Here is a 24,531-nt window from a genome sequence, read left to right as displayed (position 1 = left end):
AGCAATACGACGTCAATGGTTGTCAACTTTCTCGCTGTACTCAGTTTGCTCGTCCGATGCGCTAAACCGTTTCGAACTCGAATGGTGACTTAGTAGAACATGTGGAGACGTTTGGCGTTTGGCACGCCCGATTTGGATGACCCTTACTTAAGTATACCGAACACGCTTCGCTTTGCTACCGGTAGTCTCATTTGACACTCGATAGCCTTTGCAGCCGTACCAAAACGCAGCTTGGATTTTTGTTTTTGTTTTTTGTTTTTGTTTTTCGGGTTGTCGGTGCATGGCCGACCGATGGCGCTGCCTGCTGAGAAGCAGCTATCAACACTCTCAACAATGAAACGACCACTAACTTTGGCCTGGATGGACATGATGCTGGCCCTATTGGAGAAGCGCTACGGCCCAGACGCCTCGCCGGCAGTGTACTGGCATTGCTTGTTGGCCGGATAGTGACAGCTTCAGCTAGATTGATGGTACGTCTGCATCGTAGGCGCAAGAGACTAGACTAGTTGACTAGTTACGGAGTGGGCGACGGCTGTGGATGCGGCCTCAAACCCGAGTGCCCCAAGCTCTCTCATCTTCCAATTCGCCTTCTCCGCCACACTCGGCCACCAACCAACCCCAAATCAACCCACCGAATCGCACGTTCATCTCTGACATGCACTCCAAGATCGTTGCCCTGTTCAGCCTGTGTGCCGCTGCCTCCATCCTGCAGGCGGCTGACGCTGGCGCTTCTCCTGTGGGCGTCTCGCCGCGCCGCCACCTCGGCTCCAGGGAGGACTACGGACACCACCCGCGCCACCACGACCATGACCATGACCACGACCACGACCACGGGAAGAATCACCGCCACCACGATGACAAGCACCCGTCGCACTACTATTACCGTCGCCGTCTCGAAGACGCCAAGGCCACCGAGTCCAAGGACTACAAGGACGACCATGGCAAGGACGACTACGACTACGGCAAGGACCGCAAGGATCGCAAGGACGGCTACGAGCACAAGCGGTACGGCGGTCACGACGACTATGACGATGACTACAAGGGATACGGCTACAAGAGCTACGGCGGAGACTGCGATGACTACGGAAAGGGTCGCCACGACAAGGACGACTACAGCTACGGCAAGGCCTACTACGGCAAGGCCTACTACGGCAAGGACGACTACAGCAACGGCAAGGCCTACTACGGCAAAGACTACTACGGCAAGGACGACTACAGCTACGGCAAGGACGTCTATGGATACGACGGATACAAGTACGGCTCCAGCTACTACCCGGACTACTACTCGTCCTACGGCGGCGGCGGTGACTTTGGCTACGGCTATGGTTACAACTACCCCGGCAACTTCGGCTATGCTAGCTACGGCTATGGCTACCCTGGTTACCCTGGTTACCCTGGCTACCCTGGCTACGGCTACGGCTATGAGTCCGCGACGACGGACGGTGCTGAGGCTGGCCAGAAGGAGTCCGCCACGGCGCCTGCTACCGCTACGGACGTTGCGTCCAACAAGTCGGCGGAGAAGGAGGACAAGACGCCGCCCAAGGAGAAGGAGACCACCAAGTCCGGCGCCACGGACAAGGCCAAGGGCAAGTAAGTGGAGTGAAGTGAAGTGAAGTGAAGTGAAGTGAAGTGAAGTGAAGTGAAGTGAAGTGGAGAAGGCCGCTCGCTGGCGATGATGAGAAGTAGACGAGGGGCGTTCGTTGGTCATGGAGCAGCTAGCCCACGGAACCTGTAGTTCTGTAGAGTAACATGCGTGTAGTAGCGTCGATAAAAAAACTGGCGGTGGTAGCAATACGACGTCAATGGTTGTCAACTTTCTCGCTGTACTCAGTTTGCTCGTCCGATGCGCTAAACCGTTTCGAACTTGAATGGTGACTTAGTAGAACATGTGGAGACGTTTGGCGTTTGGCACGCCCGATTTGGATGACCCTTACTTAAGTATACCGAACACGCTTCGCTTTGCTACCGGTAGTCTCATTTGACACTCGATAGCCTTTGCAGCCGTACCAAAACGCAGCTTGGATTTTTGTTTTTGTTTTTTGTTTTTGTTTTTCGGGTTGTCGGTGCATGGCCGACCGATGGCGCTGCCTGCTGAGAAGCAGCTATCAACACTCTCAACAATGAAACGATCACTAACTTTGGCCTGGATGGACATGATGCTGGCCCTATTGGAGAAGCGCTACGGCCCAGACGCCTCGCCGGCAGTGTACTGGCATTGCTTGTTGGCCGGATAGTGACAGCTTCAGCTAGATTGATGGTACGTCTGCATCGTAGGCGCGAGAGACTAGACTAGTTGACTAGTTACGGAGTGGGCGACGGCTGTGGATGCGGCCTCAAACCCGAGTGCCCCAAGCTCTCTCATCTTCCAATTCGCCTTCTCCGCCACACTCGGCCACCAACCAACCCCAAATCAACCCACCGAATCGCACGTTCATCTCTGACATGCACTCCCAAGATCGTTGCCCTGTTCAGCCTGTGTGCCGCTGCCTCCATCCTGCAGGCGGCTGACGCTGGCGCTTCTCCTGTGGGCGTCTCGCCGCGCCGCCACCTCGGCTCCAGGGAGGACTACGGACACCACCCGCGCCACCACGACCATGACCATGACCACGACCACGACCACGGGAAGAATCACCGCCACCACGATGACAAGCACCCGTCGCACTACTATTACCGTCGCCGTCTCGAAGACGCCAAGGCCACCGAGTCCAAGGACTACAAGGACGACCATGGCAAGGACGACTACGACTACGGCAAGGACCGCAAGGATCGCAAGGACGGCTACGAGCACAAGCGGTACGGCGGTCACGACGACTATGACGATGACTACAAGGGATACGGCTACAAGAGCTACGGCGGAGACTGCGATGACTACGGAAAGGGTCGCCACGACAAGGACGACTACAGCTACGGCAAGGCCTACTACGGCAAGGCCTACTACGGCAAGGACGACTACAGCAACGGCAAGGCCTACTACGGCAAAGACTACTACGGCAAGGACGACTACAGCTACGGCAAGGACGTCTATGGATACGACGGATACAAGTACGGCTCCAGCTACTACCCGGACTACTACTCGTCGTACGGATACAGCTACTACCCGGACTACTACTCGTCCTACGGCGGCGGCGGTGACTTTGGCTACGGCTATGGTTACAACTACCCCGGCAACTTCGGCTATGCTAGCTACGGCTATGGCTACCCTGGTTACCCTGGTTACCCTGGCTACCCTGGCTACGGCTACGGCTATGAGTCCGCGACGACGGACGGTGCTGAGGCTGGCCAGAAGGAGTCCGCCACGGCGCCTGCTACCGCTATGGACGTTGCGTCCAACAAGTCGGCGGAGAAGGAGGACAAGACGCCGCCCAAGGAGAAGGAGACCACCAAGTCCGGCGCCACGGACAAGGCCAAGGGCAAGTAAGTGGAGTGAAGTGAAGTGAAGTGGAGAAGGCCGCTCGCTGGCGATGATGAGAAGTAGACGAGGGGCGTTCGTTGGTCATGGAGCAGCTAGCCCACGGAACCTGTAGTTCTGTAGAGTAACATGCGTGTAGTAGCGTCGATAAAAAAACTGGCGGTGGTAGCAATACGACGTCAATGGTTGTCAACTTTCTCGCTGTACTCAGTTTGCTCGTCCGATGCGCTAAACCGTTTCGAACTCGAATGGTGACTTAGTAGAACATGTGGAGACGTTTGGCGTTTGGCACGCCCGATTTGGATGACCCTTACTTAAGTATACCGAACACGCTTCGCTTTGCTACCGGTAGTCTCATTTGACACTCGATAGCCTTTGCAGCCGTACCAAAACGCAGCTTGGATTTTTGTTTTTGTTTTTTTGTTTTTGTTTTTTGTTTTTGTTTTTCGGGTTGTCGGTGCATGGCCGACCGATGGCGCTGCCTGCTGAGAAGCAGCTATCAACACTCTCAACAATGAAACGACCACTAACTTTGGCCTGGATGGACATGATGCTGGCCCTATTGGAGAAGCGCTACGGCCCAGACGCCTCGCCGGCAGTGTACTGGCATTGCTTGTTGGTCGGATAGTGACAGCTTCAGCTAGATTGATGGTACGTCTGCATCGTAGGCGCGAGAGACTAGACTAGTTGACTAGTTACGGAGTGGGCGACGGCTGTGGATGCGGCCTCAAACCCGAGTGCCCCAAGCTCTCTCATCTTCCAATTCGCCTTCTCCGCCACACTCGGCCACCAACCAACCCCAAATCAACCCACCGAATCGCACGTTCATCTCTGACATGCACTCCAAGATCGTTGCCCTGTTCAGCCTGTGTGCCGCTGCCTCCATCCTGCAGGCGGCTGACGCTGGCGCTTCTCCTGTGGGCGTCTCGCCGCGCCGCCACCTCGGCTCCAGGGAGGACTACGGACACCACCCGCGCCACCACGACCATGACCATGACCACGACCACGACCACGGGAAGAATCACCGCCACCACGATGACAAGCACCCGTCGCACTACTATTACCGTCGCCGTCTCGAAGACGCCAAGGCCACCGAGTCCAAGGACTACAAGGACGACCATGGCAAGGACGACTACGACTACGACTACGGCAAGGACCGCAAGGATCGCAAGGACGGCTACGAGCACAAGCGGTACGGCGGTCACGACGACTATGACGATGACTACAAGGGATACGGCTACAAGAGCTACGGCGGAGACTGCGATGACTACGGAAAGGGTCGCCACGACAAGGACGACTACAGCTACGGCAAGGCCTACTACGGCAAGGCCTACTACGGCAAGGACGACTACAGCAACGGCAAGGCCTACTACGGCAAAGACTACTACGGCAAGGACGACTACAGCTACGGCAAGGACGTCTATGGATACGACGGATACAAGTACGGCTCCAGCTACTACCCGGACTACTACTCGTCGTACGGATACAGCTACTACCCGGACTACTACTCGTCCTACGGCGGCGGCGGTGACTTTGGCTACGGCTATGGTTACAACTACCCCGGCAACTTCGGCTATGCTAGCTACGGCTATGGCTACCCTGGTTACCCTGGTTACCCTGGCTACCCTGGCTACGGCTACGGCTATGAGTCCGCGACGACGGACGGTGCTGAGGCTGGCCAGAAGGAGTCCGCCACGGCGCCTGCTACCGCTACGGACGTTGCGTCCAACAAGTCGGCGGAGAAGGAGGACAAGACGCCGCCCAAGGAGAAGGAGACCACCAAGTCCGGCGCCACGGACAAGGCCAAGGGCAAGTAAGTGGAGTGAAGTGAAGTGAAGTGAAGTGAAGTGAAGTGAAGTGAAGTGCAGTGAAGTGAAGTGAAGTGGAGAAGGCCGCTCGCTGGCGATGATGAGAAGTGGACGAGGGGCGTTCGTTGGTCATGGAGCAGCTAGCCCACGGAACCTGTAGTTCTGTAGAGTAACATGCGTGTAGTAGCGTCGATAAAAAAACTGGCGGTGGTAGCAATACGACGTCAATGGTTGTCAACTTTCTCGCTGTACTCAGTTTGCTCGTCCGATGCGCTAAACCGTTTCGAACTCGAATGGTGACTTAGTAGAACATGTGGAGACGTTTGGCGTTTGGCACGCCCGATTTGGATGACCCTTACTTAAGTATACCGAACACGCTTCGCTTTGCTACCGGTAGTCTCATTTGACACTCGATAGCCTTTGCAGCCGTACCAAAACGCAGCTTGGATTTTTGTTTTTGTTTTTTGTTTTTGTTTTTCGGGTTGTCGGTGCATGGCCGACCGATGGCGCTGCCTGCTGAGAAGCAGCTATCAACACTCTCAACAATGAAACGACCACTAACTTTGGCCTGGATGGACATGATGCTGGCCATATTGGAGAAGCGCTACGGCCCAGACGCCTCGCCGGCAGTGTACTGGCATTGCTTGTTGGTCGGATAGTGACAGCTTCAGCTAGATTGATGGTACGTCTGCATCGTAGGCGCGAGAGACTAGACTAGTTGACTAGTTACGGAGTGGGCGACGGCTGTGGATGCGGCCTCAAACCCGAGTGCCCCAAGCTCTCTCATCTTCCAATTCGCCTTCTCCGCCACACTCGGCCACCAACCAACCCCAAATCAACCCACCGAATCGCACGTTCATCTCTGACATGCACTCCAAGATCGTTGCCCTGTTCAGCCTGTGTGCCGCTGCCTCCATCCTGCAGGCGGCTGACGCTGGCGCTTCTCCTGTGGGCGTCTCGCCGCGCCGCCACCTCGGCTCCAGGGAGGACTACGGACACCACCCGCGCCACCACGACCATGACCATGACCACGACCACGACCACGGGAAGAATCACCGCCACCACGATGACAAGCACCCGTCGCACTACTATTACCGTCGCCGTCTCGAAGACGCCAAGGCCACCGAGTCCAAGGACTACAAGGACGACCATGGCAAGGACGACTACGACTACGGCAAGGACCGCAAGGATCGCAAGGACGGCTACGAGCACAAGCGGTACGGCGGTCACGACGACTATGACGATGACTACAAGGGATACGGCTACAAGAGCTACGGCGGAGACTGCGATGACTACGGAAAGGGTCGCCACGACAAGGACGACTACAGCTACGGCAAGGCCTACTACGGCAAAGACTACTACGGCAAGGACGACTACAGCTACGGCAAGGACGTCTATGGATACGACGGATACAAGTACGGCTCCAGCTACTACCCGGACTACTACTCGTCGTACGGATACAGCTACTACCCGGACTACTACTCGTCCTACGGCGGCAGCGGTGACTTTGGCTACGGCTATGGTTACAACTACCCCGGCAACTTCGGCTATGCTAGCTACGGCTATGGCTACCCTGGTTACCCTGGTTACCCTGGCTACCCTGGCTACGGCTACGGCTATGAGTCCGCGACGACGGACGGTGCTGAGGCTGGCCAGAAGGAGTCCGCCACGGCGCCTGCTACCGCTACGGACGTTGCGTCCAACAAGTCGGCGGAGAAGGAGGACAAGACGCCGCCCAAGGAGAAGGAGACCACCAAGTCCGGCGCCACGGACAAGGCCAAGGGCAAGTAAGTGGAGTGAAGTGAAGTGAAGTGAAGTGGAGAAGGCCGCTCGCTGGCGATGATGAGAAGTAGACGAGGGGCGTTCGTTGGTCATGGAGCAGCTAGCCCACGGAACCTGTAGTTCTGTAGAGTAACATGCGTGTAGTAGCGTCGATAAAAAAACTGGCGGTGGTAGCAATACGACGTCAATGGTTGTCAACTTTCTCGCTGTACTCAGTTTGCTCGTCCGATGCGCTAAACCGTTTCGAACTCGAATGGTGACTTAGTAGAACATGTGGAGACGTTTGGCGTTTGGCACGCCCGATTTGGATGACCCTTACTTAAGTATACCGAACACGCTTCGCTTTGCTACCGGTAGTCTCATTTGACACTCGATAGCCTTTGCAGCCGTACCAAAACGCAGCTTGGATTTTTGTTTTTGTTTTTTGTTTTTGTTTTTTGTTTTTGTTTTTCGGGTTGTCGGTGCATGGCCGACCGATGGCGCTGCCTACTGAGAAGCAGCTATCAACACTCTCAACAATGAAACGACCACTAACTTTGGCCTGGATGGACATGATGCTGGCCCTATTGGAGAAGCGCTACGGCCCAGACGCCTCGCCGGCAGTGTACTGGCATTGCTTGTTGGCCGGATAGTGACAGCTTCAGCTAGATTGATGGTACGTCTGCATCGTAGGCGCGAGAGACTAGACTAGTTGACTAGTTACGGAGTGGGCGACGGCTGTGGATGCGGCCTCAAACCCGAGTGCCCCAAGCTCTCTCATCTTCCAATTCGCCTTCTCCGCCACACTCGGCCACCAACCAACCCCAAATCAACCCACCGAATCGCACGTTCATCTCTGACATGCACTCCAAGATCGTTGCCCTGTTCAGCCTGTGTGCCGCTGCCTCCATTCTGCAGGCGGCTGACGCTGGCGCTTCTCCTGTGGGCGTCTCGCCGCGCCGCCACCTCGGCTCCAGGGAGGACTACGGACACCACCCGCGCCACCACGACCATGACCATGACCATGACCATGACCACGACCACGACCACGGGAAGAATCACCGCCACCACGATGACAAGCACCCGTCGCACTACTATTACCGTCGCCGTCTCGAAGACGCCAAGGCCACCGAGTCCAAGGACTACAAGGACGACCATGGCAAGGACGACTACGACTACGGCAAGGACCGCAAGGATCGCAAGGACGGCTACGAGCACAAGCGGTACGGCGGTCACGACGACTATGACGATGACTACAAGGGATACGGCTACAAGAGCTACGGCGGAGACTGCGATGACTACGGAAAGGGTCGCCACGACAAGGACGACTACAGCTACGGCAAGGCCTACTACGGCAAGGCCTACTACGGCAAGGACGACTACAGCAACGGCAAGGCCTACTACGGCAAAGACTACTACGGTAAGGACGACTACAGCTACGGCAAGGACGTCTATGGATACGACGGATACAAGTACGGCTCCAGCTACTACCCGGACTACTACTCGTCCTACGGCGGCGGCGGTGACTTTGGCTACGGCTATGGTTACAACTACCCCGGCAACTTCGGCTATGCTAGCTACGGCTATGGCTACCCTGGTTACCCTGGTTACCCTGGCTACCCTGGCTACGGCTACGGCTATGAGTCCGCGACGACGGACGGTGCTGAGGCTGGCCAGAAGGAGTCCGCCACGGCGCCTGCTACCGCTACGGACGTTGCGTCCAACAAGTCGGCGGAGAAGGAGGACAAGACGCCGCCCAAGGAGAAGGAGACCACCAAGTCCGGCGCCACGGACAAGGCCAAGGGCAAGTAAGTGGAGTGAAGTGAAGTGAAGTGAAGTGGAGAAGGCCGCTCGCTGGCGATGATGAGAAGTAGACGAGGGGCGTTCGTTGGTCATGGAGCAGCTAGCCCACGGAACCTGTAGTTCTGTAGAGTAACATGCGTGTAGTAGCGTCGATAAAAAAACTGGCGGTGGTAGCAATACGACGTCAATGGTTGTCAACTTTCTCGCTGTACTCAGTTTGCTCGTCCGATGCGCTAAACCGTTTCGAACTCGAATGGTGACTTAGTAGAACATGTGGAGACGTTTGGCGTTTGGCACGCCCGATTTGGATGACCCTTACTTAAGTATACCGAACACGCTTCGCTTTGCTACCGGTAGTCTCATTTGACACTCGATAGCCTTTGCAGCCGTACCAAAACGCAGCTTGGATTTTTGTTTTTGTTTTTTGTTTTTGTTTTTTGTTTTTGTTTTTCGGGTTGTCGGTGCATGGCCGACCGATGGCGCTGCCTACTGAGAAGCAGCTATCAACACTCTCAACAATGAAACGACCACTAACTTTGGCCTGGATGGACATGATGCTGGCCCTATTGGAGAAGCGCTACGGCCCAGACGCCTCGCCGGCAGTGTACTGGCATTGCTTGTTGGCCGGATAGTGACAGCTTCAGCTAGATTGATGGTACGTCTGCATCGTAGGCGCAAGAGACTAGACTAGTTGACTAGTTACGGAGTGGGCGACGGCTGTGGATGCGGCCTCAAACCCGAGTGCCCCAAGCTCTCTCATCTTCCAATTCGCCTTCTCCGCCACACTCGGCCACCAACCAACCCCAAATCAACCCACCGAATCGCACGTTCATCTCTGACATGCACTCCAAGATCGTTGCCCTGTTCAGCCTGTGTGCCGCTGCCTCCATCCTGCAGGCGGCTGACGCTGGCGCTTCTCCTGTGGGCGTCTCGCCGCGCCGCCACCTCGGCTCCAGGGAGGACTACGGACACCACCCGCGCCACCACGACCATGACCATGACCACGACCACGACCACGGGAAGAATCACCGCCACCACGATGACAAGCACCCGTCGCACTACTATTACCGTCGCCGTCTCGAAGACGCCAAGGCCACCGAGTCCAAGGACTACAAGGACGACCATGGCAAGGACGACTACGACTACGGCAAGGACCGCAAGGATCGCAAGGACGGCTACGAGCACAAGCGGTACGGCGGTCACGACGACTATGACGATGACTACAAGGGATACGGCTACAAGAGCTACGGCGGAGACTGCGATGACTACGGAAAGGGTCGCCACGACAAGGACGACTACAGCTACGGCAAGGCCTACTACGGCAAGGATGACTACAGCTACGGCAAGGCCTACTACGGCAAAGACTACTACGGCAAGGACGACTACAGCTACGGCAAGGACGTCTATGGATACGACGGATACAAGTACGGCTCCAGCTACTACCCGGACTACTACTCGTCGTACGGATACAGCTACTACCCGGACTACTACTCGTCCTACGGCGGCGGCGGTGACTTTGGCTACGGCTATGGTTACAACTACCCCGGCAACTTCGGCTATGCTAGCTACGGCTATGGCTACCCTGGTTACCCTGGTTACCCTGGCTACCCTGGCTACGGCTACGGCTATGAGTCCGCGACGACGGACGGTGCTGAGGCTGGCCAGAAGGAGTCCGCCACGGCGCCTGCTACCGCTACGGACGTTGCGTCCAACAAGTCGGCGGAGAAGGAGGACAAGACGCCGCCCAAGGAGAAGGAGACCACCAAGTCCGGCGCCACGGACAAGGCCAAGGGCAAGTAAGTGGAGTGAAGTGAAGTGAAGTGAAGTGGAGAAGGCCGCTCGCTGGCGATGATGAGAAGTAGACGAGGGGCGTTCGTTGGTCATGGAGCAGCTAGCCCACGGAACCTGTAGTTCTGTAGAGTAACATGCGTGTAGTAGCATCGATAAAAAAACTGGCGGTGGTAGCAATACGACGTCAATGGTTGTCAACTTTCTCGCTGTACTCAGTTTGCTCGTCCGATGCGCTAAACCGTTTCGAACTCGAATGGTGACTTAGTAGAACATGTGGAGACGTTTGGCGTTTGGCACGCCCGATTTGGATGACCCTTACTTAAGTATACCGAACACGCTTCGCTTTGCTACCGGTAGTCTCATTTGACACTCGATAGCCTTTGCAGCCGTACCAAAACGCAGCTTGGATTTTTGTTTTTGTTTTTTGTTTTTGTTTTTCGGGTTGTCGGTGCATGGCCGACCGATGGCGCTGCCTGCTGAGAAGCAGCTATCAACACTCTCAACAATGAAACGACCACTAACTTTGGCCTGGATGGACATGATGCTGGCCATATTGGAGAAGCGCTACGGCCCAGACGCCTCGCCGGCAGTGTACTGGCATTGCTTGTTGGCCGGATAGTGACAGCTTCAGCTAGATTGATGGTACGTCTGCATCGTAGGCGCAAGAGACTAGACTAGTTGACTAGTTACGGAGTGGGCGACGGCTGTGGATGCGGCCTCAAACCCGAGTGCCCCAAGCTCTCTCATCTTCCAATTCGCCTTCTCCGCCACACTCGGCCACCAACCAACCCCAAATCAACCCACCGAATCGCACGTTCATCTCTGACATGCACTCCAAGATCGTTGCCCTGTTCAGCCTGTGTGCCGCTGCCTCCATCCTGCAGGCGGCTGACGCTGGCGCTTCTCCTGTGGGCGTCTCGCCGTGCCGCCACCTGGGCTCCAGGGAGGACTACGGACACACCACGACCATGACCATGACCACGACCACGACCACGGGAAGAATCACCGCCACCACGATGACAAGCACCCGTCGCACTACTATTACCGTCGCCGTCTCGAAGACGCCAAGGCCACCGAGTCCAAGGACTACAAGGACGACCATGGCAAGGACGACTACGACTACGGCAAGGACCGCAAGGATCGCAAGGACGGCTACGAGCACAAGCGGTACGGCGGTCACGACGACTATGACGATGACTACAAGGGATACGGCTACAAGAGCTACGGCGGAGACTGCGATGACTACGGAAAGGGTCGCCACGACAAGGACGACTACAGCTACGGCAAGGCCTACTACGGCAAGGATGACTACAGCTACGGCAAGGCCTACTACGGCAAAGACTACTACGGCAAGGACGACTACAGCTACGGCAAGGACGTCTATGGATACGACGGATACAAGTACGGCTCCAGCTACTACCCGGACTACTACTCGTCGTACGGATACAGCTACTACCCGGACTACTACTCGTCCTACGGCGGCGGCGGTGACTTTGGCTACGGCTATGGTTACAACTACCCCGGCAACTTCGGCTATGCTAGCTACGGCTATGGCTACCCTGGTTACCCTGGTTACCCTGGCTACCCTGGCTACGGCTACGGCTATGAGTCCGCGACGACGGACGGTGCTGAGGCTGGCCAGAAGGAGTCCGCCACGGCGCCTGCTACCGCTACGGACGTTGCGTCCAACAAGTCGGCGGAGAAGGAGGACAAGACGCCGCCCAAGGAGAAGGAGACCACCAAGTCCGGCGCCACGGACAAGGCCAAGGGCAAGTAAGTGGAGTGAAGTGAAGTGAAGTGGAGAAGGCCGCTCGCTGGCGATGATGAGAAGTAGACGAGGGGCGTTCGTTGGTCATGGAGCAGCTAGCCCACGGAACCTGTAGTTCTGTAGAGTAACATGCGTGTAGTAGCGTCGATAAAAAAACTGGCGGTGGTAGCAATACGACGTCAATGGTTGTCAACTTTCTCGCTGTACTCAGTTTGCTCGTCCGATGCGCTAAACCGTTTCGAACTCGAATGGTGACTTAGTAGAACATGTGGAGACGTTTGGCGTTTGGCACGCCCGATTTGGATGACCCTTACTTAAGTATACCGAACACGCTTCGCTTTGCTACCGGTAGTCTCATTTGACACTCGATAGCCTTTGCAGCCGTACCAAAACGCAGCTTGGATTTTTGTTTTTGTTTTTTGTTTTTGTTTTTCGGGTTGTCGGTGCATGGCCGACCGATGGCGCTGCCTACTGAGAAGCAGCTATCAACACTCTCAACAATGAAACGACCACTAACTTTGGCCTGGATGGACATGATGCTGGCCCTATTGGAGAAGCGCTACGGCCCAGACGCCTCGCCGGCAGTGTACTGGCATTGCTTGTTGGCCGGATAGTGACAGCTTCAGCTAGATTGATGGTACGTCTGCATCGTAGGCGCAAGAGACTAGACTAGTTGACTAGTTACGGAGTGGGCGACGGCTGTGGATGCGGCCTCAAACCCGAGTGCCCCAAGCTCTCTCATCTTCCAATTCGCCTTCTCCGCCACACTCGGCCACCAACCAACCCCAAATCAACCCACCGAATCGCACGTTCATCTCTGACATGCACTCCAAGATCGTTGCCCTGTTCAGCCTGTGTGCCGCTGCCTCCATCCTGCAGGCGGCTGACGCTGGCGCTTCTCCTGTGGGCGTCTCGCCGCGCCGCCACCTCGGCTCCAGGGAGGACTACGGACACCACCCGCGCCACCACGACCATGACCATGACCACGACCACGACCACGGGAAGAATCACCGCCACCACGATGACAAGCACCCGTCGCACTACTATTACCGTCGCCGTCTCGAAGACGCCAAGGCCACCGAGTCCAAGGACTACAAGGACGACCATGGCAAGGACGACTACGACTACGACTACGGCAAGGACCGCAAGGATCGCAAGGACGGCTACGAGCACAAGCGGTACGGCGGTCACGACGACTATGACGATGACTACAAGGGATACGGCTACAAGAGCTACGGCGGAGACTGCGATGACTACGGAAAGGGTCGCCACGACAAGGACGACTACAGCTACGGCAAGGCCTACTACGGCAAGGCCTACTACGGCAAGGACGACTACAGCAACGGCAAGGCCTACTACGGCAAAGACTACTACGGCAAGGACGACTACAGCTACGGCAAGGACGTCTATGGATACGACGGATACAAGTACGGCTCCAGCTACTACCCGGACTACTACTCGTCGTACGGATACAGCTACTACCCGGACTACTACTCGTCCTACGGCGGCGGCGGTGACTTTGGCTACGGCTATGGTTACAACTACCCCGGCAACTTCGGCTATGCTAGCTACGGCTATGGCTACCCTGGTTACCCTGGTTACCCTGGCTACCCTGGCTACGGCTACGGCTATGAGTCCGCGACGACGGACGGTGCTGAGGCTGGCCAGAAGGAGTCCGCCACGGCGCCTGCTACCGCTACGGACGTTGCGTCCAACAAGTCGGCGGAGAAGGAGGACAAGACGCCGCCCAAGGAGAAGGAGACCACCAAGTCCGGCGCCACGGACAAGGCCAAGGGCAAGTAAGTGGAGTGAAGTGAAGTGAAGTGAAGTGGAGAAGGCCGCTCGCTGGCGATGATGAGAAGTAGACGAGGGGCGTTCGTTGGTCATGGAGCAGCTAGCCCACGGAACCTGTAGTTCTGTAGAGTAACATGCGTGTAGTAGCGTCGATAAAAAAACTGGCGGTGGTAGCAATACGACGTCAATGGTTGTCAACTTTCTCGCTGTACTCAGTTTGCTCGTCCGATGCGCTAAACCGTTTCGAACTCGAATGGTGACTTAGTAGAACATGTGGAGACGTTTGGCGTTTGGCACGCCCGATTTGGATGACCCTTACTTAAGTATACCGAACACGCTTCGCTTTGCTACCGGTAGTCTCATTTGACACTCGATAGCCTTTGCAGCCGTACCAAAACGCAGCTTGGATTTTTGTTTTTGTTTTTTGTTTTTGTTTTTCGGGTTGTCGGTGCATGGCCGACCGATGGCGCTGCCTACTGAGAAGCAGCTATCAACACTCTCAACAATGAAACGACCACTAACTTTGGCCTGGATGGACATGATGCTGGCCCTATTGGAGAAGCGCTACGGCCCAGACGCCTCGCCGGCAGTGTACTGGCATTGCTTGTTGGTCGGATAGTGACAGCTTCAGCTAGATTGATGGTACGTCTGCATCGTAGGCGCGAGAGACTAGACTAGTTGACTAGTTACGGAGTGGGCGACGGCTGTGGATGCGGCCTCAAACCCGAGTGCCCCAAGCTCTCTCATCTTCCAATTCGCCTTCTCCGCCACACTCGGCCACCAACCAACCCCAAATCAACCCACCGAATCGCACGTTCATCTCTGACATGCACTCCAAGATCGTTGCCCTGTTCAGCCTGTGTGCCGCTGCCTCCATTCTGCAGGCGGCTGACGCTGGCGCTTCTCCTGTGGGCGTCTCGCCGCGCCGCCACCTCGGCTCCAGGGAGGACTACGGACACCACCCGCGCCACCACGACCATGACCATGACCATGACCACGACCACGACCACGGGAAGAATCACCGCCACCACGATGACAAGCACCCGTCGCACTACTATTACCGTCGCCGTCTCGAAGACGCCAAGGCCACCGAGTCCAAGGACTACAAGGACGACCATGGCAAGGACGACTACGGCTACGGCAAGGACCGCAAGGATCGCAAGGACGGCTACGAGCACAAGCGGTACGGCGGTCACGACGACTATGACGATGACTACAAGGGATACGGCTACAAGAGCTACGGCGGAGACTGCGATGACTACGGAAAGGGTCGCCACGACAAGGACGACTACAGCTACGGCAAGGCCTACTACGGCAAAGACTACTACGGCAAGGACGACTACAGCTACGGCAAGGATGTCTATGGATACGACGGATACAAGTACGGCTCCAGCTACTACCCGGACTACTACTCGTCGTACGGATACAGCTACTACCCGGACTACTACTCGTCCTACGGCGGCGGTGACTTTGGCTACGGCTATGGTTACAACTACCCCGGCAACTTCGGCTATGCTAGCTACGGCTATGGCTACCCTGGTTACCCTGGCTACCCTGGCTACGGCTACGGCTATGAGTCCGCGACGACGGACGGTGCTGAGGCTGGCCAGAAGGAGTCCGCCACGGCGCCTGCTACCGCTACGGACGTTGCGTCCAACAAGTCGGCGGAGAAGGAGGACAAGACGCCGCCCAAGGAGAAGGAGACCACCAAGTCCGGCGCCACGGACAAGGCCAAGGGCAAGTAAGTGGAGTGAAGTGAAGTGAAGTGGAGAAGGCCGCTCGCTGGCGATGATGAAAAGTAGACGAGGGGCGTTCGTTGGTCATGGAGCAGCTAGCCCACGGAACCTGTAGTTCTGTAGAGTAACATGCGTGTAGTAGCGTCGATAAAAAAACTGGCGGTGGTAGCAATACGACGTCAATGGTTGTCAACTTTCTCGCTGTACTCAGTTTGCTCGTCCGATGCGCTAAACCGTTTCGAACTCGAATGGTGACTTAGTAGAACATGTGGAGACGTTTGGCGTTTGGCACGCCCGATTTGGATGACCCTTACTTAAGTATACCGAACACGCTTCGCTTTGCTACCGGTAGTCTCATTTGACACTCGATAGCCTTTGCAGCCGTACCAAAACGCAGCTTGGATTTTTGTTTTTGTTTTTTGTTTTTGTTTTTCGGGTTGTCGGTGCATGGCCGACCGATGGCGCTGCCTGCAGGGAAGCAGCTATCAACAATCTCAATAATGAAACGACCACGAACTTATACATTTTGCTGGCATTGCTGGTTGGCCCGATAGTGATAGCTTCAGCTGGATTGATGGTACGTCTAGAGACTAGTTGACTAGTTACTGAGTGGGTCACGGCGTCGGTGCGCTAAGGGACAAAAAAATACATGCTCTCGCATCCCAATTTACATATTTTTTTTGCCAAAGTTGGAGTAGTTGTGCTGAAGACGATGCCGTCCGTCGAATAGAAGCAGGAAAACGTTTTTGGGAAAGTTGGTAGCGCGCACTACAGTAACACCACCCGGAAGTCTTCCACAACCGATCTTGTTATGCATAAACTATTTTGTTTTGATAAAAGTACTACGAAGTATGTTGGTAAGACTATATACTTTGGCTGTCTTACCGGTTCAGGCGCCCTAGCACCTCTTCCAGCTTTTCGTCAGCTCCGATATCGTTCGTGCTCTCACAAATCGCAACCCAAGCAGTGAAAAGCAATTTGGCCACTTTGTCCTCGCACTTGTGGCCCATCGAGTAGCAAAACGATTCCACGGATGATACGAAGAAAATCACCGAAGGGCCCAAGTGGGGGATCGGATTGTACACGTGCAAGCTTTTCACCGTCAGCAGGCCCTTGTCACCTGTTTTGCCATTCAGCGAAACCTCCCTAGCATACGGGTAGCGCCCGACATTGGAGATATCCGCGTCTGAGTCGAGCGAGTTCCGGATGTTGAGTTTCTCTGCGTCCGCCGGCTTCATCTGAGCGTTCACGAACTCGTCGATGGTAAGCATTACAGCAATCATCTGCATCTTTTTCTCCAAGTTCCCATCGATTTCCTTCTTCGCACGCCGTGCAAGGTCCCAGAACGATGTAGTTGCCATGTTGACCCCTTCATTATCAAGCCACTCCAGATCGGCAAACGATATGAAGGCAGCAACGTGGTCCTCTTGAGCGGCTCGAGGTACGCGTCTGCGCATGTTGTAGTCCAAATCTACCGTCATCTTGAACGGCTGCGCTGCGACGAAGTCGGACTGCGATCTCGCAGCTCGGTAGAAGGCCAACACGATGGCGCTCACCAACGCCCCACCGAAGGTGACGCCCTCGGCTTTGCATCGTGCAAGTGTCTTGTGTATGCAAGCAGGATCGCCCTCCGCGAAAGTTACGGAGGTCGGATTCGCGAGAGGAGGCATCATGAAGTCGCGCTGGTCGCTTCGAGCTCGTAGAACGGGTTTGAACTTTTCTGTAACGCTGCGGTAGATCGGCTTGGCGAACAATGCCACGTCGTAGAACGAAGCACGAAGAGGGAACTCGTGCACTGCAGCCGCCTTCCTTTCTGACAGGAGGGCGGCTTGCTCGAAAATGCAGTTTAGCACTACCATTCCTGAGTACCCGTCCGACATGTAGTGATCCGAGAAAAGCATGAGGCGCGCCTGACCCGTGCAGTTGACCCACACCACCAGGAAGAACGGGAACTGCGTGTACCGATCGATGGCGACGTTGCACTCTTCGTCAGCGTTCTGCTGCCACTTGTTGAAAGCTCCACTGGAACTTTCCGAGCGAGCAAATCGACGCATTCGCAGCAGGTTCTTGCTTCTGATGTCGCCAACGGTTAAAGGAGCTTGGATCTCCGCCAAGAAGTCTTTGCCTTTGACTTGTAGCGCTCGCATACGCGGATGCATGTTGAAAGTTCGCGTCAGTGCCTCGGGAAGGAATTGATCCAACGTCTCAACGTCTCCAGCCACGAGCATCCAGTGCACGATTTTCATGGAGACACCGGCGGCCATTGTGACAGCGCGTTCGAAACCTCGCAGCTCAACTCGCTGTGGGTACTTGGGCTTGGACATGGGGGCTCGTCGGGTGGAATAGTTGCACCATGAGCCTCAATCCACGGAGAACTTCTCTTCACCTGGAAACAAGTACCTATTTTTCATTTCATCAGCTTCCACCAATCCACCTTTGCAGAAGTCTTCGAATCTAGCAAATGTACCCTTCGTGTAGTTTCAACTAGATTGATAGCACATCCGAACCTCGCGAGCGACTACAGATACTACTGAAGTCTGAATGAGAGATGGCATTGGATGTCTGGCAATTTTTCTTGCACATCGTGGTGGTGCGTGCATGTTCCCACAGGAATCGGATTGAACCACACAGCAATATCTGTAACCGCAGCGGCGCGGATATGTATCTTAAATCGTTTCTGTTGTTTTGATGGGACTTAATCGCGACTAGTCCACAGATACACACGCGGTCTATCTATCTACACCGAAGAAATGATCCGGTGCATTATGTTCGTACGTACACCGCCCACTCCGTTTACCCTTGCTCCAGTCCGTCGGACCATTTGCCACCTGTCCCCGTTGGGTCCATGGGATCAATAGCATCGTCACGCTTCCGTCTCTTGCTTCCGTGCTGAGCCTGAGAGTTTGCCTGGGTAGATGCCGCGGGCCGCTTAGTGGTCACAGGGTTTGAACGTGCACCAGTTGACACGACTGGCCGAGACGAAGTCGGTGCAAGGTTGGTACTGGCGTTACTCGATTTTGCATCGGGTCTTGTATTCGTGCTGCTGTCTGTGGGCTTTCCACAGCCTTTCAGGATGCTGTCGAGTTTTGCTTTCGCCTCCAGAGCTTGGACTATTGCAATCACAAGCGAATAAGTTACGTTAGCGTGCGTTGTATTCAACAATGAACTCGTCAACAAGAGAAGATCCGGTACTAACCTAACGATACACTCCGCGCTACCGGTCGAGTCCACGTCGTCTCATTTGTCTTTCGATTCCAGTAGTAAACATCCCCACTAGCTGCGTCAGGTACTTCTTCCCATCCACTACAGCGAAGCGCAAACAATCACGCTACCGTCAATTTCCAAATCATCGCAAAAAACCGCTGGGGTGTCAGAACTCTATCCTCCACGTACTCGGCTAGTTGGTCTCCAGTCGTCTTGGCACCAGCGCTCTTCTCCGTCGTTTCCTTCATTAAGCATCAAACACGGTCATCTCTCTGCCGTCATCCACTGTAAGATAGATCGGAAGTCTCGCTCACCTGCACTGCCGAGCTTCCAGGTCGCTCCCACACCGTCTCATTGGTTGTCTGCAGCAGAAAGCATCATCAATCGTCTCGAACAACTAGCACCTCTGTATAGCCCTAGCTATTGTTGCCCACCTCGTTCCAATAGTACCGGTCTCCAGACGCCGGGTCCACCACTTCCTGCCACCCTGGAGGGAGGGCGTTGCGTTCTGTCGAGTGGAAGTCCAGCCTGTAGCTCTCCGTCTTCTGCTCGATCTGCTGCGTCTTCTGCAGCTCCTGAGCGCGCCTCAAAGCCACTGCATGCAGCGTGTTGTCCCTCACGCGAGGGTCGAGCTTGTCGGCTGCCGACTGCTCCTGCGGCTGCGCGCCTAGCACGCGACGCTGCGCCACTGCGGAGGTGGCGTTGGCTGTCTGCTTCTGCCTCAGTTGCTGCTGCTGCGCCAGTTCGCGCTGGCTCGGGCCGCTACCGGTGCTCTGGAGATGCTTGAGCGCTTCGGCACGAGCCTTCTGGGCGGCCAGCTCCTTCTTGAGCCGCTCCGCAGCGACGGCAGACTTTGGCGGCATTGATGCCGTTCGGGTCGGGCGTGTTGGGCGTGTTAATTGTCAGACTGGTTCCGTTTAAATAAATGGTCTACTTAATCGAGGGTTTGCTCCCGCTTAAGTCAACACCGTTAAAATATTCGTACTAACGTAAGCGGGAGCCTCCCGATTAAGTAAATGTGCTCTTAAATTGTCGGTCGAAAACTTTGAAGTTTATTTTAAACACCGTGTCAGAAAGACTGCGCCTGTTTGTTTACAACAAGACCATACAAAGCTGCAAGCTTTCCGACATACCACTTAATATGGGACACGAAGTTTTGGACCGACAGTTAAAGAGCATTCCGACAGTTTATTTTGGACGACAGTTCAAGATTATTCCGACAGTTTAAGATAAAACGGTACATCGCAACTTAAGCGGGAGGCTATGAACTTAATCGGGTAGTTTTCGCGCAGAAAACTTCAAGCAAGAAGCTCGTCATGGAGAAGACCCAAGAGCGCACCTGGATAGGAACGAGTTTGATCTCTACACGGACCACAAGGCGCTCACATGGGTGTTTAGTGAAGGAAACCGTACCAGCAATGCCAAGCTGGCACGCTGGGCGATGGAACTGTCTCAATTGCGATTCAAGGTGTACCATAAGCCGGGGACGGCCATGGGGCACGTCGACGGATTATCGAGGCTGCACGCGAGGCAGCAGGGCAAGGGCAAGGCGAAACGCGGTGCCAACAACCCGACCACCGAGCAAGTGCTGAAGTGCATGCAGGACTTGGGCAGCTCGGCGCTGCGAACCGGGGCGCTGAGCAAGGAAGACTGCTACGCGGTCGGCATGAAGTTTGTCTGCGATCCCCGTGTCGTCAAGGACCGCTTCGACAAGCGAGGCTTGCCGCGCAAGAAGAGGGGCCGTCCGTGCCCCAACATCAGCGAACTAGCGGACAAGTACACCGAGGCTGCGTTCTCGGAGATCGCTCACATGGTGGGCATGAAACCCCGCACGTACCGCCGATACCACGGCGAGGTCAAGCTGGAGCTGGCGCGACGTGCCCGTCAAAGGCCAATGGGGACGCACGGTCCGCTACTCAAGCTTCTGATGCAGCTTAGTGATAGCACGACCGACTCCATGTTTGTCTCGGCTTTCTGCTTCAGCCACATGGAGGTGGTCGCCTAGGACGAGCGCAACGTTCGAGTTGTTATATATGCGGGTGTGTTTCACGACTTCGACTCAAGATGCATGGTTTCCGGAGGACGCAAGCCGAACGATCGACGAACTGGCATCGTGCCGGTGTGTCAACGGAGTCCTGCCCTGCAAAGCATCGGACACTGGGCCAAGCAGTGTTTATTTGAGCTCGCCGCATCACGGCAATCGGACGGTAATGCCACGATGCAATCGGGCCTCGTGGCTCCGAAAATACCGTTGCCTCCCTGAAAATACTCCTCGTCTTGGCTCTCGTTGGTTAAGAGTTATTTTGAGGCTCTCATGCTGTAAGCCCGAAAACCTCACCGTCGCATCGCCGCTAACATGTTGCGATGACTATTGCTCCTCATTCTCCTTCCGGAGTCCAAGACTGCAGTTGTGCTGCCTGTGGGTGGGCCGCTCGCTTTATTTCGACGCAAGGAACTAGCAACTGATACGCCATGCTCAGAAGGTAGACTTGAAGCGTTCTGTGCGCGAATACGCAGTCAACAATGATCTCATAGCACAACTCTCATTGCAGCCCCGAGCACCACGCGGACGATGACTCGTGCCCTGATCGGGTAACTAATCAAAGTCAGGAACTTCGCCCAACATCGTTGCCTGCCCCACTTTCAGGCGCTGAGGTACGTACATTTGTGTATCAAAAGTCGACTACGGTTGCCCACAAGCCTAACGAGAAGCGGGTTCTGTAGGCTACCCAGGCGCTCCTGAAAGCGAAAATCCGTGAAATTCAGTCGAGCCCCGTACTGACACCGAAGCAAAAAGCCGAATCGGTGCAGAACCTCATGATGAAGGACTGGAACGACGCGAAATCCAAGGCGGGCACTGCAAAAACGGAATCCGATTCCGAAGCCGACCGCAAGGAAAAATCCTACTTTGTACGTCGTCATTTGCTTTGTGTCGAGGTAATTTGAACTCTCGTTTAACGATATGTGTCCGATGCTTTCAGGATGAAGCAAAAACGATCTTGGGGTGCAGCCATTACCAGTGCGTTGGTGGTTGGTTTGTCGTGAACTTGCAGGCGGTGTAGTTGACGTGGCCATTGTTGATCATGGCAGGCGGAAGTGCAAGCTACTGAGTAAATGCTGCGGCAAGTGGTATTCATGCCGCTTTTGTCACGGTAAGCTGCTGGAGTATACTTGCACTTGCCAAAGTGGCAGCTTGCTAAACTCTTCATTTTTGTAGATGACAACGAGGATCACCCTTTTGACCGATATGCCACCGAGTCAGTGTCGTGTTTGAAGTGCGACACGATTCAGGTACTGTTTGTTATACATCCCTGATCAGCGGCCTACCAAATACTGACAACGAAATCTTTCTTGCCTCGCTGTAGCCGATCGGGCAAACCTGCTCTAACGAGGACTGCAAATGCGAGTTCGGGCGCTACTACTGCGAGGTGTGCAAGTTCATCGACGACGACAACAGCAAAGACATTTACCATTGCGACAAGTGCAAAATCTGCCGCATCGGCAAGGGCCTGGACATCGACTACTTCCACTGCGACCGGTGCAATGCCTGCATGAGCATCAGTCTGAAGAAGCACAAGTGCGTGGAGAGGTCGCTCGAGTCAGATTGCCCGATCTGTCACGCGTACATGTTCACCTCGACCACGCCGGTCATGTTCCTGCCGTGCGGCCATTGCATGCATGTGTCCTGCTATGAAGAGTACACGCTGGTACGTCGGCCTTATTGCACGCTGCTGCTGTATCAAGCTGCTAACAATTGTCATTGGTGTAGACAAATTACATTTGCCCATTGTGCTCCAAGTCTCTGGGCGACATGGAACTCTATTTCGCCAGCATCGACGAGCTGCTAGAGCGTGAGCGTATGCCCGCCGAGTACCAAGACTACAAGTCGCTAATCTACTGCAGCGACTGTGAACGCAAGTCCACGACCAAGTTCCACTTCGTCTATCACAAGGTGCGGCTATTGATGCTGTTAGCCAAGTTGGAGCTGGAAAGCTAACCTCTTGATCTCTGCTTTGAACATTCCAGTGCCAGTACGAGGACTGCATGTCGTACAACACCAAGCTGCTGCGGCAGTTCAAAGACCCTGACGGGCAGGTCCCCTGCGGCCCCGTCGGCCAAACGCACACACACTAGCCCCACATAGGCAGGAAAAATACTCGCCATACTAAGGATAACCGCTGAAGGAAGCTCTTATGAATCCACTTTGAGCTCTTTGAGGCCGACAACCTCGTGACCATGTTTGGGCATCTACTGCGTATTACTAGTACTAGTAGTATTATTTTGTTTGTGGTATGTACGACCCAGTTCTTGAGGAGTTTGACGAATGGAGATGTCGCCGTCCTCTACACACATAGAGTCGCTGGGATACACTCTAGCGCCCGTGGGGGTGACACGACATGCCTCGGCTCTTCAATGCGGCGAGACACTTTTCAGCGCCCCGAGCAGAGAAGACCCTTGCACGCGAGCCCTCATTAAGCCCACAGCGCAGCAACAACATACATTTGGCAACACCCTAGTGACCGCTTCGTGGTCAAATGGCAGAGTGGCAGGCGCGTGGGAGTCCACAGAGTGAACCGGCTTCTCTCATCCATTCACTCTTTTCCAATATTGACCAATCATGTATTGGTAACTGAGAATTTCCTGGCCAATAAGGGATGTTTGTACCATTCGCTTCAACTTGAGATGGCTACATTTTGTTGCAGCGCAGCTTTAGAAAGCGGCCGGCATCGGGCGCTTGTTCCTGTAGCACCATAGCACGAACTGCCCGATCTTGGAGCTGCGGAGCTTCTCGAACCGCGCACGGAAGACCGGATCTTGGATCGAGTCCATGGAAATGTACGGGGCGATGAACTCGTGCTCTGGGGGCAGGACAAGCAGAGCTACATGACAATATCTGCGGAGGAAAAGTAACGCCAGCGAGGAAGCGCGAGCCGATAGGACCATCGCCGAGCTTCTCTTCGGCCTCAGCAAGAATGGCTTCGATCCGAAGCCATGAGCGCTCAGCGGACGCGGCATTGTCGTAGCACGACAAGCCTCAATGCAGGGTACAACACCCGCGCCATGGAACGCTGCACCAAGCTGTCGATGGGGTCCGCCTGTTGTCAAATTCGCCACCCTGATCCGAGTGGATTTCTTCCACACGCCAATTCCGTTCGCGATATTTGACGTGCAGGCGATTAACAAGTGCCGCAATGTGGTTCTTCGCTTCACTCTTCTGCCTTAGCAGGAAGAGCCATTTGTATCGGCTGAACTCATCGACCACAAGTAAGAAGGAGGTACACCCATCGAGTGTGGGCTCGTTCACACTGCAGACGTCCACTTGAAGGCGTTGAAGCGGTCGTTGTGCGTGCTGTCGTCGCTCAGGATATGTCATCCGCACCTTTCTCCCGTGCATACAGGGAAGACACGTTGGCGCAGCCTCCGCTCCGCTTGTGCTGATCTGTAGCCCTCTTACAC

At 55.2% G+C, this 24,531-nt stretch overlaps 7 protein-coding genes across 7 annotated transcripts; 4 read left to right on the top strand and 3 right to left on the bottom strand.

Annotated features, from left to right (window-relative positions):
* Nucleotides 1-655: 655 nt before the first annotated feature.
* PHYSODRAFT_323461 (hypothetical protein) lies at nt 656-3,418 on the top strand (the record flags this gene model as incomplete). The annotated part of the gene is made up of 2 exons (XM_009518993.1): nt 656-1,590; nt 2,473-3,418. 2 exons carry the CDS (start codon nt 656-658, stop codon nt 3,416-3,418), a joined length of 1,881 nt encoding a protein of 626 aa, XP_009517288.1.
* A 7,981-nt stretch (nt 3,419-11,399) lies between these two features.
* On the top strand, nt 11,400-12,349 carry PHYSODRAFT_323456 (hypothetical protein; the record flags this gene model as incomplete). The annotated part of the gene is made up of 2 exons (XM_009518992.1): nt 11,400-11,601; nt 11,634-12,349. The coding sequence occupies 2 exons, from the start codon at nt 11,400-11,402 to the stop codon at nt 12,347-12,349; spliced, it is 918 nt and encodes a 305-aa protein (XP_009517287.1).
* A 4,402-nt stretch (nt 12,350-16,751) lies between these two features.
* On the bottom strand, nt 16,752-18,194 carry PHYSODRAFT_323453 (hypothetical protein; the record flags this gene model as incomplete). Its single annotated transcript, XM_009518991.1, has 1 exon — nt 16,752-18,194. One exon carries the CDS (start codon nt 18,192-18,194, stop codon nt 16,752-16,754), a length of 1,443 nt encoding a protein of 480 aa, XP_009517286.1.
* A 1,296-nt stretch (nt 18,195-19,490) lies between these two features.
* Nucleotides 19,491-19,937, bottom strand: PHYSODRAFT_472429 (hypothetical protein; the record flags this gene model as incomplete). The annotated part of the gene is made up of 1 exon (XM_009518990.1): nt 19,491-19,937. The coding sequence occupies one exon, from the start codon at nt 19,935-19,937 to the stop codon at nt 19,491-19,493; it is 447 nt and encodes a 148-aa protein (XP_009517285.1).
* A 629-nt stretch (nt 19,938-20,566) lies between these two features.
* Nucleotides 20,567-21,079, top strand: PHYSODRAFT_248810 (hypothetical protein; the record flags this gene model as incomplete). The annotated part of the gene is made up of 1 exon (XM_009518989.1): nt 20,567-21,079. The coding sequence occupies one exon, from the start codon at nt 20,567-20,569 to the stop codon at nt 21,077-21,079; it is 513 nt and encodes a 170-aa protein (XP_009517284.1).
* Nucleotides 21,080-21,546: 467 nt separating this feature from the next.
* Nucleotides 21,547-23,208, top strand: PHYSODRAFT_323450 (hypothetical protein; the record flags this gene model as incomplete). Its single annotated transcript, XM_009518988.1, has 9 exons — nt 21,547-21,557; nt 21,627-21,729; nt 21,799-21,984; nt 22,056-22,093; nt 22,165-22,226; nt 22,292-22,365; nt 22,440-22,781; nt 22,844-23,026; nt 23,101-23,208. 9 exons carry the CDS (start codon nt 21,547-21,549, stop codon nt 23,206-23,208), a joined length of 1,107 nt encoding a protein of 368 aa, XP_009517283.1.
* Nucleotides 23,209-23,784: 576 nt separating this feature from the next.
* On the bottom strand, nt 23,785-24,090 carry PHYSODRAFT_323449 (hypothetical protein; the record flags this gene model as incomplete). The annotated part of the gene is made up of 1 exon (XM_009518987.1): nt 23,785-24,090. The coding sequence occupies one exon, from the start codon at nt 24,088-24,090 to the stop codon at nt 23,785-23,787; it is 306 nt and encodes a 101-aa protein (XP_009517282.1).
* Nucleotides 24,091-24,531: the final 441 nt, after the last annotated feature.

This window comes from Phytophthora sojae (genome assembly GCF_000149755.1).
Source record: "Phytophthora sojae unplaced genomic scaffold PHYSOscaffold_1, whole genome shotgun sequence".
Taxonomy (NCBI): domain Eukaryota; phylum Oomycota; class Peronosporomycetes; order Peronosporales; family Peronosporaceae; genus Phytophthora; species Phytophthora sojae.
This window is presented reverse-complemented; position numbering and strand designations above follow the sequence as displayed.